The sequence below is a fragment of the Trachypithecus francoisi genome, unplaced genomic scaffold, assembly GCF_009764315.1.
Source record: "Trachypithecus francoisi isolate TF-2019V2 unplaced genomic scaffold, Tfra_2.0 Lachesis_group15, whole genome shotgun sequence".
Classification (NCBI taxonomy): Eukaryota; Metazoa; Chordata; class Mammalia; order Primates; family Cercopithecidae; genus Trachypithecus; species Trachypithecus francoisi.
The window spans coordinates 114,738,129-114,756,337 of NW_022681460.1; the positions used below are offsets into that span (position 1 = coordinate 114,738,129).

General features: G+C 54.0%; 1 protein-coding gene across 4 annotated transcripts in view; it reads left to right on the top strand.

Moving 5' to 3' along the window:
- Positions 1-18,209, top strand: part of AXIN1 (axin 1) — a 69,138-nt gene that overhangs the window by 27,388 nt on the left and 23,541 nt on the right. For all 4 annotated transcript variants that reach the window (XM_033236430.1, XM_033236432.1, XM_033236429.1 and 1 more), the window contains exons 3-4: positions 12,346-12,486; positions 16,668-16,764. In XM_033236430.1, coding sequence (XP_033092321.1) covers positions 12,346-12,486; positions 16,668-16,764 — 238 coding nt within the window. The remainder of the gene's footprint in view (positions 1-12,345; positions 12,487-16,667; positions 16,765-18,209) is intronic.

The following is an 18,209-nucleotide window of genomic DNA, read 5'->3' on the forward strand; positions in this document are numbered from 1 at the left end:
GTGTCCGGCTCTCAATCACATTTTTTGTATAAACTTTGTGACCTTTGGGTGCAAAGGTAGGTTATTTGTTTTATATATAGGTTTATAAATGTGTGTGTGTGTGTGTGTGTGTGTGTGTATTTTCCCTCTTGTTGCCCAGGCTGGAGTGCAGTGGTGTGATTGTGGCTCACTGCAACCTCTGCCTCCTGAGTTCAAGAGATTCTCCTGCCTCAGCCTCCCGAGTAGCTGGGATTATAGGCGCCTGTCACCAGGCCCAGTTAATTTTTTGTATTTTTAGTAGAGATGGGGTTTGACCATGTTGGCCAGGCTGGTCTTGAACTCCTGACCTCATGATCCGCCTACCTCCGTCTCCCAAAGTGCTGGGATGACAGGCATGAGCCCCCACGCCCGGCCCTTGTTACATATATAGTGTGTAAGTGACAGTATCTGTATGAATGGGGGCCAGTTGTCAGTAAACAGAAGCAAGACCTCTCCATGGCGGTGTGAACTAGGGCAGGCCTTTTCAGTGGCCGGTGTGAGCGAGGAGGGCCCTCTCTGGCCAGCATCTGCACTTTGTGCACTGTGCCGTTGTCACATTCGCATGGAAGTTCATGTGAGGGGAGGAAATTCTCACCGTGTTTCTCCCAGTGCCTGTCTGCTTTGGTCGTTTCTTGGTGTTTCCAAGAAGATTGAGCTCACACAGGGCAAGGTGCCTCGTTGGGGAACAACCCTCTCTTCTTCTCAGGGCTGGAGCCTGCAGCCACGTGGGACAGGCCATAAGCTGTACACACGAAGCTGCCGCAGCCATCACTCTGTGGCGGTGACCCCTCCTCAGCAGTCGGCCCCTGCGGGCAGTGGGTTGAGCCCTGGTCTGGGCGCCCTCGACCAGGTCTGTGTCTGGACTGGGGGAGGGCGAGACGTGAGGAGGGCGCTGGCTGTGGCCTGGCAGTTGGCCTTGGGGTCACCTCTTCCTGCTGGGAAGCGCTGCCCCAACTCCGGGTGGCAGTGCCAAGCAGTTGGAGAAAAACACCGTGGTGCATCCTGGCATGACACGGCATAAAAGGGATGAGCCGCTGGTAACCGTGGAGGCAGGGGTGCATCTCAAGATCCAGCGCCAGTGAAGAAGGCCAGAGCGGAGGGGGCGCCGGAGCGGAGGGGGCACCAGCTCCCCGTGAGACTGCCTTTATCCAGAGCTCTAGAAAAGGCCGACTGACCTCAAGCGACAGGTGGATTTTCCCGAGGGAAGCCTGGGGGACCGGGTTGAATACGTGGGCTGGGGCGCGGGGGCTGAGGCTGTGATCTGCTGCGCATCAGAACTCACTAGGTAGGACTGTGATTCTGTGCCGGTCCACTGAGCATCCGGCTGTGCGTCAGTAGAGCTGATTTTTACAAAGCATTTTCCTTGCCTTCGTGCATCCCAGCGTTTTCCGCCCTCAGGAACTATGCACAGTGGGTGCTGCCTCCCTGAAGGCTTGGGCAGAGGCTTTCCCTGTGCTGGACTCGAATGGGTCTGGGCCTGGGAAGGGCCTGCGGCTGCTAGAAGCTGCCTCTGCAGGGCGGGTTCAGTCTGCTGGCTGTGCTGTTCGGGTGGGTCGGGATGCAGGTCGCTGAGCAGGGCGGGTTCAGTCTGCTGGCTGTGCCGTTCGGGTGGGTCGGATGCAGGTCACCGATGGCACTGGCTGTGTCTGAGGATTGGCCCACTCACCTGGGGTGCCCCTCCGCCTCCTCGTATAAATGACGACTTATCTCGTCAAAATAGGGATCAAGTAAGTGTGTCTGTGTCATGTGCTCACCTGCGGCGTGTGGTCTTGTGATCACACTGGAAGCGTCTACTGACCACCTGCGGGCGTCTTCTGCTCAGTTGTGTTTGTCAGGCTTCTGTTTATCCCCACAAACTCTGCGGGACACTGGGCGGGTTGGGCGGGAAGCTGCTCATGGTGCCCTTGGCCCTGTGGTCCTTGCAAACCTCCCTGGACGACCGTGGGCCTGTGGGGCCTGTGCCTGACCTGCCTTTCCATATCGCTTCTGCCCTGCACTGCTTCCAGCCGTTCCTATGCACCCGCATTCCGGCCCCCAGCCTCCTCCCAGGAGGGCTGGGAAAGGATCCAGCAGGAGACCTGTGGAGCAAATGTAGCCCCCATGCTATGGAATCGGTGTCCTTGAGCAGGTGGCCTCACGCCCAGTCCTGACCCATAATGTGGCCAAGGCCACTGTGTGACACTTGGCCCCAGATCTGCCCCGCATGGAGGCTGCTCCTCAGTGCGGACGGTCCTGGGCATTTCAGATGTGACTCAGCTCCTCATGGTCGGCGGGGTTTCCCGTGGGCTGGTCTCCGTGTGGGCTGTGGGGCTTCCCATCGGCAGGTCTCCCCATGGACTGTGGGGTTCCCCGTGGGCTGCTGGGCTCATGGTCTGTGGGGCTCTCCCGTGGGCTTTGGGGCTCCCACAGGCTGGTGTCTGCGGGGTGGGTTGCTCATTCTGTGTTGTATTCCATCCCTTGTGGCAGTTTATACCTTTTTGCTTTGTACCCGGAGTGGTGAAGAACTGTGCCCATGCTCCTAGAGAGATGCAGGTGAGAAAGCAAGTCACACCCCTCAGTGTTGGGTTTTTTTTTGTTTTTTGTTTTTTTGCTTGTTTGGTGAGGTGGAGTCTCACTCTGTTGTCCAGGCTGGAGTCAGTGGCTTGATCTCAGCTCACTGCAAGCTCCACCTCCTGGGTTCATACAATGTTCCTGCCTCAGCCTCCCGAGTAGCTGGGACTACAGGTGCCCGCCGCCACGCCCGGCTAATTTTTTGTATTTTTAGTAGAGACGGGGTTTCACTGTGTTAGCCAGGATGGCCTCGATTTCCTGACCTCGTGATCTGCCCACCTCGGCCTCCCAAAGTGCTGGAATTACAGGCGTGAGCCACCGTGCCTCACCTGGGTTTTTTTTTAATCTTATTTTGGTTTTCTTCCTTTCTTTCCTTCTTTCCCTTCCTTTTTTTTTTTTTTTTTTTTGAGACATGGTCTTGATCTCTTGCCTAGGCTGGTCTCGAACTCCTGGGCTCAAGCAGCTCTCCTGCCTCAGTGTCCCAAGTGCTGGAATTTCAGGCCTGAGCCACACTTGGCTGTCAGTTTTGGGAAGCAAGTGGCAACTGGCATCCATGGCCTCTGCCAGATGACCCCGCTCCCAGCCATCTGGTGCCAGAGCCCCTTCCATGGACATGAGTGCAGACCAGAGCTGGGTCGCAGCTGCAGGCCACCTCTTCCCCCAGGCCACTGCCTGCCATCCACAGAGGCCTTTTCTGCCTGTGTTGCTTCTTGCCAGGCTTTTGTGTCTGCCAGTGTCTGGGCTCCAAGGATACGCTCTTCTGTCCACCGTCCACAGCTCCAGAAAATGAAGGGAGTCCCCAGGAGCCAGCGATTCCGTGTGTAGGATTCACCCATCATCCTCAGTGGCTCTGTGGGGCTGAGGTGGCTGGAGACGCGTGGATGGGGTCTTGAGGGGCCGACGCACACCAGGGTCCGCACGGATTCCTCGCCTCACAGACAGCCGGGTCCCCCTTGCTTAAGGGATGAGGATGTGTGGCCCAGCGGATTCTGCCGCTGCGCCCAGGGGAGGCACAGGTCAGCAGCAGCACCTGCCATGCTAACTCAGCTCCTGCACAGGCCTCCCACACCTGTCCCCACACCTGGGGCAGGTGCACACTCCACTGTGGCCAGGTATAGGGTGATGGGTTCAGGGGAGACGTACTCAGTCGTGAGTCATTGCCTCCTGTTAGACCCCGCGACCAGCAGGGCCCCGTACAGCGCCCGCCCCTCAGGGCCATCCCTGGAGCCTGGGGTGTACGCCGTGTTCCCCAGCTGCCTCTCAGGGTGACCTCCTCCTGGAGCCTGGGTTGTGCACCACTGTTCGCAGCCACCCTGCTCTGAGCCAGGCCAGGGAGAAGCACCCAGCCTCATGCCTGTGGCGTGCACTGCCTGGGTTTCCCTGGCCACAAGACAGGCGCTCTGTGCTTCTCAGGTTGTGCATCTTTGGGTCTGCGCGGCCATCTCTGTCTTCGTGTCCAGCTCACTTGGAGTTGGGCTTTCATCGACTCATTCCTGACTTACGCTCCGGGGCTGACAGATGTGCGTTCCCAGCCATTTTACTGATCCCAGCCTCCATCTTTCAGGATACGGCTGGTCCCCAACTTAGAATGGTTCCACTTAGGCTTTTTCAACTTCACGACCAGCCTGAAGCATTCAGGGTGCCCGTCAGCGAAAGGCAGGGCTGTGTCTGGATAACCCTTTGAGGTCGGAATCCACCTTCCACCTCTACCACTTCAACCCAGCTATGACAGGTCTATCAGGACGCAGCCTTGTCATGAGTAGAGGAGCTCTGTGGTTGGAGAAAAAGGCAATTTGCCTCTCAAAATGACTATAATTATTTTAGGTGGCGTACTGACCTGTGCTGCTTAAGCAAAATCATCAGAACTTAGTTTTAGCAACACAGAGGTCTTGGCGGGGTGGGGCACGTGCTATGCAGAGCTCTCCTGGGGTTGCTGTTTGCTGTTTCCCCATAATGGTTGTCACCAGCAGGTGCCACATGGTGCCTTACTACCAGGGAGGGTGGCGGCTCCTGCCTGGGTATGGAAGGCACAGACAGCAGCAGGCCCAGAGGATCCCAGAGCGTGGGTAGCATGAGGCAGGAGGGCCTGTATCAGTGGCTTCGGGTGATTCCCAGGGCCAGATCTACCTCCAGTCTCCTCTTCCCATGTTCTGGATGGCGTCCATCACATCCAGGTGGTCTTTTGGCATTAAACATTTTTTGTGGCTGGTCGCAGTGGCTTAGGCCTGTAATCCCAGCACTTTGGGAGGCCGAGGCGGGCGGATCACAAGGTCAGGCGTTCGAGACCAGCCTGACCAACATGGCGAAACCTTGTCTCTACTAAAAATGCAAAAATTAACCAGGCATGGTGGCGCGTGCCTGGAGTCCCAGCTAGTCCGGGAGGCTGAGGCAGGAGAATCTATTGAACCTAGGAGGCGGAGGTTGTAGTGAGCCAAGATCGTGCCACCGCACTGCAGCCTGGGTGAAAGAGCGAGGCTCCGTCTCAAAATATATATATATATATATATTTATATGTATATGTTTTTGTTTCATTTTAATTTCTACGTTCTTGAGTGTACTCAGTAATTCTAAAGGTATTTTATGAGGAAAGCTGGAACTCTCTTAAATTTGCCTGTGTATGTTAAGGGATGTGGTGGGATGGTGTGAAGCTTGACCTGTTCCTAAATTTCTCTGTGAAACCATCACAGTGAAGCTTCATCACTTTGTGTAACTTTTCTGTTTAGATTTTATCCGCCCCATGTTGCATTATTGGTGTTGTCATCTTACCTTGCTGGGATCCTTTCAAAGCATTTGCCCTTTGCAGTTCAATAATTAAAATGATCTGATCTGTGGCCAGGCGCAGTGGCTCACGCCTGTAATCCCAGCACATTAGGTCACCGAGGCAGGCAGACTGCTTGAGCCCAGGAGTTCAAGACCAGCCTGGGTGACATAGTGAGACCTCATCTATATAAAAAATGATAAAGTCGCTGGGCACAGTAGCGTGCGCCTGTAGTTCCAGCCACCCAGGAGGCTGAGGTGGGAGCCCAGGGAGAAAAAAAGAAAATGTCAGTGCAGGAAATGTGTTGCTCATGAGTGTGTGGGGGGCTGTCAGTTCTGAGTTTCTCATGCGGCCTGGGCAGAGGCAGGTGTGATGTGTGGGATTGAGGCGTGTCCACGCACAGGAACCAATGAAAGAACTGTACAACATTTACTTTTTCAGAGGGAGGAAATGGAAAGCAAAAAATACCCCAAAGAAGGCAAGAAAGAGCAAAAGGAAGTAGAGCAGATGTGATAAACCAACCTGATCCGACGGTGGCCCAGCTCCCTCCACATCACACTAAATGTAACCGGACCAGAGAGCTTCATTAAAAGGAAAAACTGTCAAACTATCTTTTAAAAAGGCAGCCTGCTTACACAAGTACAAGAATATAGAATGGTTACATGTGAAAAGACGGAAGATGAAAGTACCACAGTGACCAGAGAGCCGGTGCCGTGACCATGCTGGATGTGGGAGCAGCTGCAGGAGTCCCAGCGAGGTGCCTTCCCGTGGCAGGAGGAACACATTTCTCCACGATGTACGAACACCTGGGCAGGGGAGACCTGTTGTGTGGCCCTGATGCTCGGCCCTCTTAGGCCATCCTGAAGTGCACTGGCCGCCTCTCGGCTTCTCATTTCCTGTTGCCTTGAGGCTAATAGGGTCCTTGTAGCTGTCAAACCCCACAAGGTGTTTGTTTATGACACAGCTCCTGGGCATTGATTCTGCCATCAGCCCCTCCTCACCACTTCACTGGACTTTCTCTTCTGTGATGGGCACGTTTTTCCCTAAGTCGCCGTGTCTTCTCATGCCTCCTCTCCACAACATTTTTGTTTGAGACAGAGTCTGGAGCACAGGCTGGAACACAGCAGCATGATCGTGGCTTACTGCAGCCTCAGACTCCTGGGCTCCAGCGAGTCTCCTGCCTTACCCTCTCAAGTCTCTGGGATTCCAGGTGTGCATCACCACACCGGTGCCTAAAGAAAGCCTTTGAACACACAGAAGAGTTGCAGGGAGTCTGTCGCCACCTAGCTCTGCAGAGTTTGCCAGCCTCTGTGTCCCCAGACTCTGCCTGTTCTAGAAGAGCTGTGCCCGTTTTCCTGTTTCAGGTTATCAGTGTGGGGGTGCTGGGCACAGCTCTCACCAAGGCTCCGGCCACATTCTCTCCACACAGCCGGGGGTCAGATCCGCCCTCACTAAGGCTCTGGCCACATTCTCCGCACAGCCAGTGGTCACGTCAGCTCTCACCAAGGCCCCGGCCGTATTCTCACCGTACAGCCAGGGGTCAGATCCGCTCTCACCAAGGCCGTGGCCGCATTCTCACCGTACAGCCAGGGGTCAGATCCGCTCTCACCAAGGCCGTGGCCGCATTCTCACTGCACAGCCAGGGGTCAGATTCACCCACAGCATCTCCACATGTCTGAGAAGTGCAGGAGCAGGTGGAGGTGCTCGTGAGGGGCGAGCACGCATAGGCACACAGGTGCACACACAGATGGATATATGGGCACACACACACAAAGTACACATCCATAGGTGCACGCACAGGCAGGCACACGAGCACATGCCCCCCCTGCCGCTGGATCCCAGCTATATCTGGTGGGGGGAATCCTGGAATTCCCATGTGACCTCCCCTTGAACGTGTCTTTGACCAGAACATTCTTGGTCGCATCCGCTGGTAGTGAAGGCCAAGCCCGGCTGCCTGTGTCTTCAGGTGCAGGAGCCATCTGAGCGCTGAGGGCAGATCCTGGGAGCTCGGGCAGTTGTCCGGGATTGTTATGAAGATCAATAGTAAACAGCCTGCCCTTCTTCCTTTTCTTTCCTCCCCGCCGCCTTCTCCTGCTTCTCTCCCCTTTGCTGCCTGACCGTGGTGCTTGTGTGCAGTGGAACTGCTGTGTGCTGGAGCTTGTGGAAAATTGGAAACCTGCGTTTCTCCTGTTTCTCATTTTAAAGACAAACAGGTTTTCCACAAATGTGAAAGGCACACCTGGGAAGTCAGAGTGGGAGAAGGCTTTGGAATTGGACACATGAGCACGGAAGGCTTCGTTCTGCTGTATGTGGCTCCCAAGTGACGGGACAGGTGTAAGCCCCATGGCAGCACGAGGGCAGGGCGCGTGCTTCCAGTGTGTGCTGAGACAGACGCGCCGTGTGTCGTGGGCTGCAGACGCACCCGCCTGCTGAGACAGACGTGCCGTGTGCTGTGAGCTACAGACACGCCCGTGTACCGTGGGCTACAGGTGCGCCGTGGGCTGCAGACACGCTGTGTGCTTTGGACGTAGACTTCTTAAACTTCTGTGCAGCAGTGGCCTTCTCTGTTAAATTTGAAATGTTTTTATTTGGCCAAATAGATGTTTATGGAAAGTTAACAAAGTTCAGTGTTCCTTCATAGTAACAGGGAAACTTAGTTTAGTACTTAACCTGAGATCTGAGTTTGGCTGCAATGGTTGTTAGAGTGATAATATCAGTAGCTGCTGAGCAGCTGTGGCTTTCAGTATCAAAGGAATGGCCGGGCGCGGTGGCTCAAGCCTGCAATCCCAGCACTTTGGGAGGCCGAGACGGGTGGATCACGAGGACAGGAGATCGAGACCATCCTGGCTAACACAGTGAAACCCCGTCTCTACTAAAAACTACAAAAAACTAGCCGGGCGAGGTGGCGGCGCCTGTAGTCCCAGCTACCCAGGAGGCTGAGGCAAGAGAATGGCGTGAACCCGGGAGGCGGAGCTTGCAGTGAGCTGAGATCTGGCCACAGCACTCCAGCCTGGGTGACAGAGCGAGACTCCGTCTCAAAAAAAAAAAAAAAAAGGATCAAAGGAATAACGGTGTCATTTAACAATACTGCCTGATGCTTAAAGAGCCTGAAGCCGCAGGCTGGTATCATTTCATCTGCTCTGTGTCAGGTACAGAGAGGAGACGAGGAGTGAAGACTTGCAGCCCAGCCGCTGGTGGTTGGTATTTCCAGAGAGCCCGTTTCCCAAGAGCGGCCCTGTGGTTGCTGTCAGCCTGAGGCTGCTGTCACCCGGCCATGACTGTCCGTGGCCTGCAGTGAGTGGCCAGGCCACAGTGGGTGGGTCAGAGGGACTCATGGACATTGATGCTGGCAGGGGCCTGACATCGTGAACCCTGTTGTCCGTTGTGGCACGGGGCCCTGTGCCTGCCTCCCAAGCAGCTGAGCACAGTCACCCACACTGTCCGTATGAAAGGCCCTGCTTGTGTGTTGTGGCCCCATGTGATGCCCTCCAGAGTGCTTGGAGGCCACAACCCCAGAGGAAATGGCCCCGTGCAACGAGGCCCCACCCACCAGCGCCACAGGCTCTCCCCAGCTCACAGTGCCTGCTCATCTCCCCAGGCATCCCATGTCATCAGAGTCCAAGGTGCCAGGCTGCCCGCCCCCCTCCCATCTTGTCAAAGGGCCTTTCCTGGTGTGAGTAGAACTGGGGCTTTCCCTAGGTTCTGCTCATCAAGTGTACAGCTGGAAGCCGTGCTGCATCCTCCCTCTACACCAAGGACTCTGATGCACAGGTGCCCAGTCACCAATGCAGGTGTGCTTGTGCCCCTGACATGGCAGTTCCTCCAGCCATGTACACGTGCAGGGCAGTCCATTGTGGTAGCCTTGGGAGCTGTCTTAGTTATCTTGTGTCGTTGTGATCTGTGAAGATCCATCTGAGGTCGTTGTCACCCATCGTGGGACACATTCCAAGACCCCAGTGGATGCCTGAAACCGCGATAGTGCTGAACCCTGTATATACTGTTTTCCCCTCTGGGAACACATTTCTGATCAAATTTAACTTACAAGTTAGGAACAGTAGAGACTAAAGACAATTGTGAATCAAACGGAATGATTGTAAGGGTGCACTGTGATAAAACTGCGGCTGACGACTGTAAGGGTGCACTGTGATAAACACTGAGGCTGACGACTGTAAGGGTGCACTGTGATAAACACTGTGCGGCTGGCGACTGTAAGGGTGCAGTGTGATAAACACTGTGCGGCTGGCGACTGTAAGGGTGCACTGTGATAAACACTGTGCGGCTGGCGACTGTAAGGGTGCACTGCAATAAACACTGAGGCTGACGACTGTAAGGGTGCACGGTGATAAACACTGCGGCTGGCGACTGTAAGGGTGCACTGTGATAAACACTGTGCGGCTGGCGACTGTAAGGGTGCACTGTGATAAACACTGAGGCTGACGACTGTAAGGGTGCACTGTGATAAACACTGTGCGGCTGGCGACTGTAAGGGTGCACTGCGATAAACACTGAGGCTGACGACTGTAAGGGTGCACTGTGATAAACACTGTGCGGCTGGCGACTGTAAGGGTGCACTGTGATAAACACTGTGCGGCTGGCGACTGTAAGGGTGCACTGTGATAAACACTGTGCGGCTGGCGACTGTAAGGGTGCACTGCGATAAACACTGAGGCTGACGACTGTAAGGGTGCACTGTGATAAACACTGTGCGGCTGGCGACTGTAAGGGTGCACTGCGATAAACACTGAGGCTGCTGACTGTAAGGGTGCACTGTGATAAACACTGAGGCTGACGACTGTAAGGGTGCACTGCGATAAACACTGTGCGGCTGGCGACTGTAAGGGTGCACTGCGATAAACACTGTGCGGCTGGCGACTGTAAGGGTGCACTGCGATAAACACTGAGGCTGACAACTGTAAGGGTGCACTGCGATAAACACTGTGTGGCTGGCGACTGTAAGGGTGCACTGCAATAAACACCCTGTAAAGCTGGTCTCCTTCTCTCGCAGTCTTACCGCTCTATGTGCACCTAGTTTTAGACCTTGGTTGAACACAAGTAACTGAAACCAGGGAAAGCAAAGCCGAGTGGGGCAGCCGCTAGAAGGGAGAGGCAGCCTCAGGGCACACTGTGGGGCCTTGGCAGTTAGGGACCCTGCAGACTCCACACGCCAGTTGGTTGGCAGCACAGCAGAGCACCCGGAAAGGGCACATGCCTGTGACAGGAGTGAGATGTGGTGGAAAGAGGCGCTTAAAATTATTGAGGACAAGATGGACTATTCAGTATTTAATGCTAACAGCTGGCTCTCCATTTTGATGTGAAGGGGTAAGCTAGATTTTATTTTTTATTATTTTATTTTTTACCTTTAGGCTCTCCTGGACTGGGCTAGATTTTGTATACACACATTTCAGGTGGAGGTCTAAAAAAACTCTTTGGAGCGTATAAAGAAAAATAGAATATATTTGTAATCTTGGAATAAGGAAGGACTGTGTTTCCAAAATAGAAAAATAGATAGATAAATAAATAATAAATAAATAAATAAAAAGATGGGAATATCTGATTTTTTAAAATTTATTTTTATTTTTTTATTTTTGAGACAGTCTTACTCTGTCGCCCAGGCTGGAGCGCGGTGGTGTTGTCTCAGCTCACTGCAAGCTCCATCTCCCGGGTTCAAGTGATTCTCCTGCCTCAGCCTCCCGAGTAGCTGGGATTACAAGTGTGTGCCACCATGCCCAGCTGATTTTTGTATTTTTAATAGAGATGGGGTTTCACCATGTTAGCCAGGATGGTCTCCATCTCCTGACCTCATGATCCACCCTCCTCGACCTCCCAAAGTGCTGGGATTAAAGGCATGAGCCACTGTGCCCGGCCTGTCTGATTTCATAGAAATCAAAAACTTTTGTTTGGCCAAAACCAACATGAGCAATGTTAAAAAGAAAAATGGGCCGGGCGTGGTGGCTCAAGCCTGTAATCCCAGCACTTTGGGAGGCCGAGATGGGTGGATCACGAGGTCAGGAGATCGAGACCATCCTGGCTAACACCGTGAAACCCCGTCTCTACTAAAAAATACAAAAAACTAGCTGGGCGTGGTGGCGGGCGCCTGTAGTCCTAGCTCCTCGGGAGGCTGAGGCAGGAGAATGGTGTAAACCCGGGAGGTGGAGCTTGCAGTGAGCTGAGATATGGCCACTGCACTCCAGCCTGGGCGACAGAGCGAGACTCCGTCTCAAAAAAAAAAAAAAAGAAAAGAAAAATGGCGTTTCGGGAGAAAATGTTTTTCACATATATAACCAGAGATTAATAACAAGTCTGTTTAAAGACTTCTTTAAATCACCAAGAAACTCATAATCCACTCCATAGAAAATGGCAAACCATGTGAACCGATAAAGAGGAAGAAGTTTAAATGACAAATACCCTAAACTCCAATCTGACCATGAATCAGGGAAATGCAGATGGAAACAAGGTGTCATTTCCCGGCTAATTTTGTGGTAACAAGACGAGGTAAATTGTCCCAGGAGCTGGGGAGGGAACCGCTGCTCTAGGTAGGGGAATAGGAGGTGGCACCACCCACATTGTCATATACCAGCCCTGACATCAGTCCCATGGCCGTGCTTGGACTTGGGCACAGGTGCAGAGACGTCTGAGCTGAAGCCCAAGGGCCTCGTCCTGATCATCGTCCTGTCCTCTCCTGACGCGCACTTCAGAATGAGCAGAACATCTGCGTCCCATTTCTAGTGCCGTGCATGGAAAACAAACCCAAATGATCCTGTGTGGATGCTCTGTGTGTGCACCAAAGCCTCCGCCTAAAATCAGAGGAGAGATCTGGCTTTAATGCACCCTGTTAGAAAGGACAGAGGGACGAAAGGACAGGTGGAGATGCTGGTCTTTTCTCCATGCTCCATGTTTTTATCCAAATTGCTTGTGTTTCAAATTAATACATTGAGATATTCAGATAATATGAAAATGTGGAATAAAATGAGAGACTTTTGGCAGGCTGTCACTAACGTGCCCTGCTTACTTGTTCGCAGGTATGGATCGTGGCGGGAGCCAGTCAACCCCTATTACGTCAATGCCGGCTATGCCCTGGCCCCAGCCACCAGTGCCAACGACAGCGAGCAGCAGAGCTTGTCCAGTGATGCAGACACCCTGTCCCTCACGGACAGCAGCGTGTAAGTCCCGCCCCGGATACCCAGTCCCTCACAGACAGCAATGTGTAAGTCCTGCCCCAGACACCCTGTCCCTCACAGACAGCAGTATGTAAGTCCCACCCCGGATCCCCAGTCCTTCGTGAACAGCAGTGTGTAAATCCTGCCCTGGACACCCTGTTTCTCGCAGATGACAGCATGTAAGTCCCACCCTACTGCAGAGCGCAGCTAGCTGAGGGGACTTCGTGCTGACCCAGCGATGCCTGGGCTTTGTCTTCAGGGAAAGCGTTTCCTGGCCCCCCAGGTCTCAATGAGAGTGCGTCTGACACGCAGGCAGGCTGTACTGCAGACACTGTCCTCCAAGCAGCACAAGTGAGGGCTCGGCTTTGTGTTGGGCGCTTCTCTCTGTGACCAGGGCTGCTGGGACCTCCCCACGAGGAAGGATCGAGGGTGAACCTAAGACAGTCTGTAGGCTCCCCAGGCTAGAGTTTGCTCTTTGGTTTTCAGAGTCTGGGGTTTCAGCTTAAAAGCCAGGCACAGGTGGCCGGGCGCGGTGGCTCAAGCCTGTAATCCTAGCACTTTGGGAGGCTGAGACGGGCGGATCACGAGGTCAGGAGATCGAGACCATCCTGGCTAACACGGTGAAACCCCGTCTCTACTAAAAATACAAAAACTAGCCGGGCGAGGTGGCGGGCGCCTGTAGTCCCAGCTACTCGGGAGGCTGAGGCAGGAGAATGGCGTAAACCCGGGAGGCGGAGCTTGCAGTGAGCTGAGATCCGGCCACTGCACTCCAGTCCGGGCGACAGAGCGAGACTCTGCCTCAAAAAAAAAAAAAAAAAAAAAAAAGGCAGGCACAGGCCAGCTGTCTCACCGCTGGCTGTGGTGAGTGATGTGGTCCCCGACGCTGGTGTAGGACAGGGTCCTGTCTTGTCCCCGTCACCCACTTGGCAAGGGGCTGGGAGCAGGAGTGAGGGAAGGTGCTGTGGTTGTACTGAGGCCAGGGCCTCAGTGGCCCAGGGACGGCCTGGGCTACACATGTGTGATCCTTGAGGTGACAGGCGGAAGCTTATTCTTTCATTGTCCAGGGAAGCCCCAGGTGTAAGAACGTGCTTGCTTTATCCTCTTCCCCGTGCTTTGCAGCTGGCTTTTTGGGGCCTACGTACACCCCAGCCTTAGGAGTTGCTGAGGCTGCAAGCGTGCGCCACCACGCCCGGCTCGTGACGATGATGATTTTTGTGGAGACGAGGCCTTACTGTGCACTCGAACTCCTGGGCTCAAACAGTGCACCCAGTTCAGCCTCACGCGTGCTGGGATTACAGGCATGACCTACTGTGCCTGGCTGGTTTGTTCTTTTCATTTGCCTATCTTTAAACATTTTTCCAAAACCTAAATTTCAGATGAGCAGAACAAGTTGTCAGATTTTATTTCTGAACCAAATTCAGCCAGCCACATTGCCATAGGTCTTGGCGCCTTCGTTTTTCCCCAGGTAACTGTGGTGGTGCGGGGGCAGCTCCCTGCCCCTTCCCGGCAGAGCTGCTCTGTGTGGCAGCTCCTGCTGTCTTTCATCCTCTTTTAATTTTGAATCTTCAGAATAAAGTGTTGACTTGCTTTTAGCAGCACCTCACTTGAAGTTATTGGAGTTGAAACAGTGCCTGCCATGGCCCTGAAGCCTCGGGCCAGATGGTTGGGTGCAGAGCAGCCCACAGAGCGCCTGAGCAGACCACGCATCCTAGCATCTGGTTTCCCTCTTCCCCAAAACTGCGTTACTATAACAAAAATTAACCTGCCAACTCAGTGTTCTCAGAAAGTCTCCTAATTCTGTCCAAGAAAAGGGACATATGTTTCCTAAAGGGAGGACCTAAAATAAATAGATATTTTTTTTCCTTGATATTCTGTTCATCTTGGTTTGTACTGAAGTGTTTAACAATTTGGCGTGGAAAATTGCTACACATACTTGAAAGTACATCAGAGGTAAAAAGTGGACAGGTGGAGAGCATCATTCCGGTGGGGCAGCTGGGCTCTGCTTTTGTGCTGGGGGCGAGCTCACAACGGTTCCACATGGCGCTCCAGAGGCTGTGGGCTGTGGACACAGATGTGGGGACAGTGCCTTATCCACAGAGGCCTGTGGAATTTCCCCATCCAAGTGTCATGTCTGGGAAACCAGTAGAGTGGTGGCTTCGGGGCCCTTGAACAAGCCCCCGAGACAAGTGTTAGGTGAGCTGTAGATTCGCTTGTTCCTGACGCCCACCGTGACCAAGCCAGAGCTGGACTTGGCTCACCGTTGCCCACAGCACGTAGTGGTGCTGTGACAGCCGAGGACGCCTCAGGAGGTGCCGTGTCTGCCGTGCGGCCCTGGGTCAGGCGCTCTCTCACGTTGCCCTGTGTCTCCTGGCAGCTCTGGGAGGCCCCTGGGTGCGGCCCGGATCCGTGGAACTGCCATGCTTCCGAAGGCAGCTTTTCTTTCTTTCTTTTCTTTCCTTTCTTCTTTCCTTTCTTTCCTTTCTTTTTTGAGACGGAGTCTCGCTGTGTCGCCCAGGCTGGAGTGCAGTGGCGCGATCTCAGCTCACTGCAAGCTCCGCCTCCCGGGTTCACGCCATTCTCCTGCCTCAGCCTCCCGAGTAGTGCTCCCAAAGTGCTGGGATACAAGCGCCCGCCACCACACTCATCTAATTTTTTGTATTTTTAGTAGAGACGGGGTTTCACCATGTTAGCCAGGATGGTCTCAATCTCCTGACCTCTTGATCCGCCCATGTCAGCCTCCCAAAGTGCTGGGATTACAGGCGTGAGCTGCCGCGCCCGGCCCAAAGGCAGCTTTTCTAATAGCGGGGAGAGGGCAAGGGCTTTCATGAAGGATGGTTGTGCGTGAGTTCTCTTAACCGTGGGGTCATTTTTCAGACCATGTATAATTTGATTTACGTGTTTTTTGTGATCTTCTAAAGGGTTTATAAAGAAAACGTGTTGTGGGCCAGGCGTGGTGGCTCACGCCTGTCATCCCAGCACTTTGGGAGGCCAAGGCGGGCGGATCACGAGGTCAGGAGATTGAGACCATCCTGGATAACACAGTGAAACCCCGTCTCTACTGAAAATACAAAGAACTAGCCGGGCGAGGTGGCGGGCGCCTGTAGTCCCAGCTACTTGGGAGACTGAGGCAGGAGAATGGTGTGAACCTGGGAGGCGGAGCTTGCAGTGAGCCAAGATTGCGCCACTGCACTCCAGCCTGGGCAATAGAGCGAGAGACTCGGTCTCGAAAAGAAAAGAAAAAGCGGCCGGGCGCGGTGGCTCAAGCCTGTAATCCCAGCACTTTGGGAGGCCGAGACGGGCGGATCACGAGGTCAGGAGATCGAGACCATCCTGGCTAACACGGTGAAACCCCGTCTCTACTAAAAATACAAAAACTAGCCGGGCGAGGTGGCGTGCGCCTGTAGTCCCAGCTACTCGGGAGGCTGAGGCAGGAGAATGGCGTAAACCCAGGAGGCGGAGCTTGCAGTGAGCTGAGATCCGGCCACTGCACTCCAGCCTGGGCGACAGACCCAGACTCCGTCTCAAAAAAAAAAAAAAAAAAAAAAAAAAAGAAAAGAAAAAACCTGTTGCGAAAGAGCTACCTTGTGACTCCCTCAGAGACCACACTGCCCTGCCAGCTCCTGGAGAGAAGCAGTGTGTGCAGCCTTGGCATCTCTTACCTTTCCGTGGGGCGCTGGTTGTCCCGGCTGCCCACTGTGCAAACCCTGAAATGTTTTTGGTCCATTTAGCAATGCCTTCCAAGGCAGGCACACTGCACCATGGTCTAGGCCACAAGCAGGGACCAGCAAACGTTTCCCATGCAGGGCTGGCAGTGAATATGTGAGACTTTGCAGCCACATGCGGTCCCTGTCACAGATTCTTCCCCTACCCTTTAAAAGTGTAGAAACCACTCTTAGCTGTCAGGCCCTAAAGAACAGGCAGGCACAAGAAGGCTTTATGGAGGTGCCCAGTAAACACCAGCTGGGAGGGTCACATGTGAACCTTTGTGTGTAGATGAGTGTGCACGTGTTCCCCTGCACATGGGGGTGCCTGCATCACCCGTGTGCACGTGTCTCAGTGGTGGCGGCTCACGGGTGTCGTCACCATTGCCTGCTGACTGGCGGTCGGGCCGGCAGCCCCTACTGGCACAGTGCTGGCCCTCCTGCTCCTCTCTGAGTTAACGGCTGCCTCTTTCTTCTGGACAGGGATGGGATCCCTCCATACAGGATCCGTAAGCAGCACCGCAGGGAGATGCAGGAGAGCGTGCAGGTCAACGGGCGGGTGCCCCTACCTCACATTCCCGTAAGTACTGGTTCTGCGGCCCTCAGCCCATCATCCTCCCCTCTCAGCGTGGGTCTGGTGAACTGGTGTGCGGGAAAGGCACTTGCCAGACTTCCCATGAGCCGAGCTTACCTCTAGGCGTAAGCGTGTGATCCCAGAAACATCTGTACGTGGCCAGTCCCTGAGGGCGGCCGGGGACATCAAGTCTCAGGCAGCATTTAGGGCCCACAGGGAGCTGTTCATTCGAGAGCCCCCATGCCCGAGGCCACAGCCTCCCTGCTGGTAGGAAGTGTCTTGCCTGAGCCCCCATGCCCGAGGCCACAGCCTCCCTGCTGGTAGGAAGTGTCTTGCCTAGTGAAGTTGGGTGCTTCCCTTCAAGGGGAGAACTCGGAGCCTTTCTCATGACTCAGAGCCCAGACCTGGGCCCTGCACAGCGCTTGGGGAAAACTTGGTGTTTTTGTGGCTGAACGAGGGTCACCTCTGGGTGAATGTCTTGATTTTAAAGCTGCCTCGGCTTTCGCTGTTGGATAGAATAATGGTGCCTTTGCCCAGTCTCGGGCATGGGGGCTTGGCTGGGCATCAGGTCAGAGAGCTGAGTGCCGGCTGGAGCCCAGCACAGCCTGACTCTGTCTCCAGAGCACTCCTGTGTTGATAAACAGATTAATGATCTGTCCTTATTTTGATGGGTTGACTGAACAGGAAGGATGTTTATGGGAAGATGAGAAAAGCGGTGTTTTTTTTTTGTTGTTGTTTTCTTGAGACGGGAGTTTTGCTCTCACTGTAAGCTCTGCCTCCTGGGTTCATGTCATTCTCCTGCCTCAACCTCCCAAGTAGCTGGGACTACAGGTGCCTGCCACCACACCTGGCTGTTTTTTTTTGTATGTTTAGTAGAGATGGGGTTTCATCGTATTAGCCAGGGTGATCTCAATCTCCTGACGTCGTGATCCGCCCGTCTTGGCCTCCCGAAGGGCTGGGATTACAGGTGTGAGCCAGTGCACCCAGTCTCAACTGGGGGTTGTTCTCAACCCACTGTTAGCCGCGGTGTCTGAGGGTGAACCACGTGAACATCTGAGTGTCTGTGCAGGGAAGTAGGCATTTTGGGAGCACTGACAACATTGACATTGAAATCTTGGTCAGGATTTCTTAGCCTTTTAGCTTTTCTGCAGACATCAGTTTCCAAGTCAGGAATTTCTTTATGGTTGAAAAGAAAGGATGTTGGTTTGTTCTCACTTCTGAGAAGATGCCAGCTAACCCTTGACTCAGGTTTGGTTAAAACTAGGCACTCATGGTGTCTACTTAACAAAAAGCGGATGACATTGTAGGCCATGTGTGGGTGCGTGCGTGTGTGCGTGTGCTCTGGAAGATCTGGGGCCCTGCCCGCCAGGCACGACCCAAAGCTATGATGAGGTCACAGCCCAAGTTGAGGGCTCCTGCACAGCCACCGGCCTCTGATTTTCATGTCACAG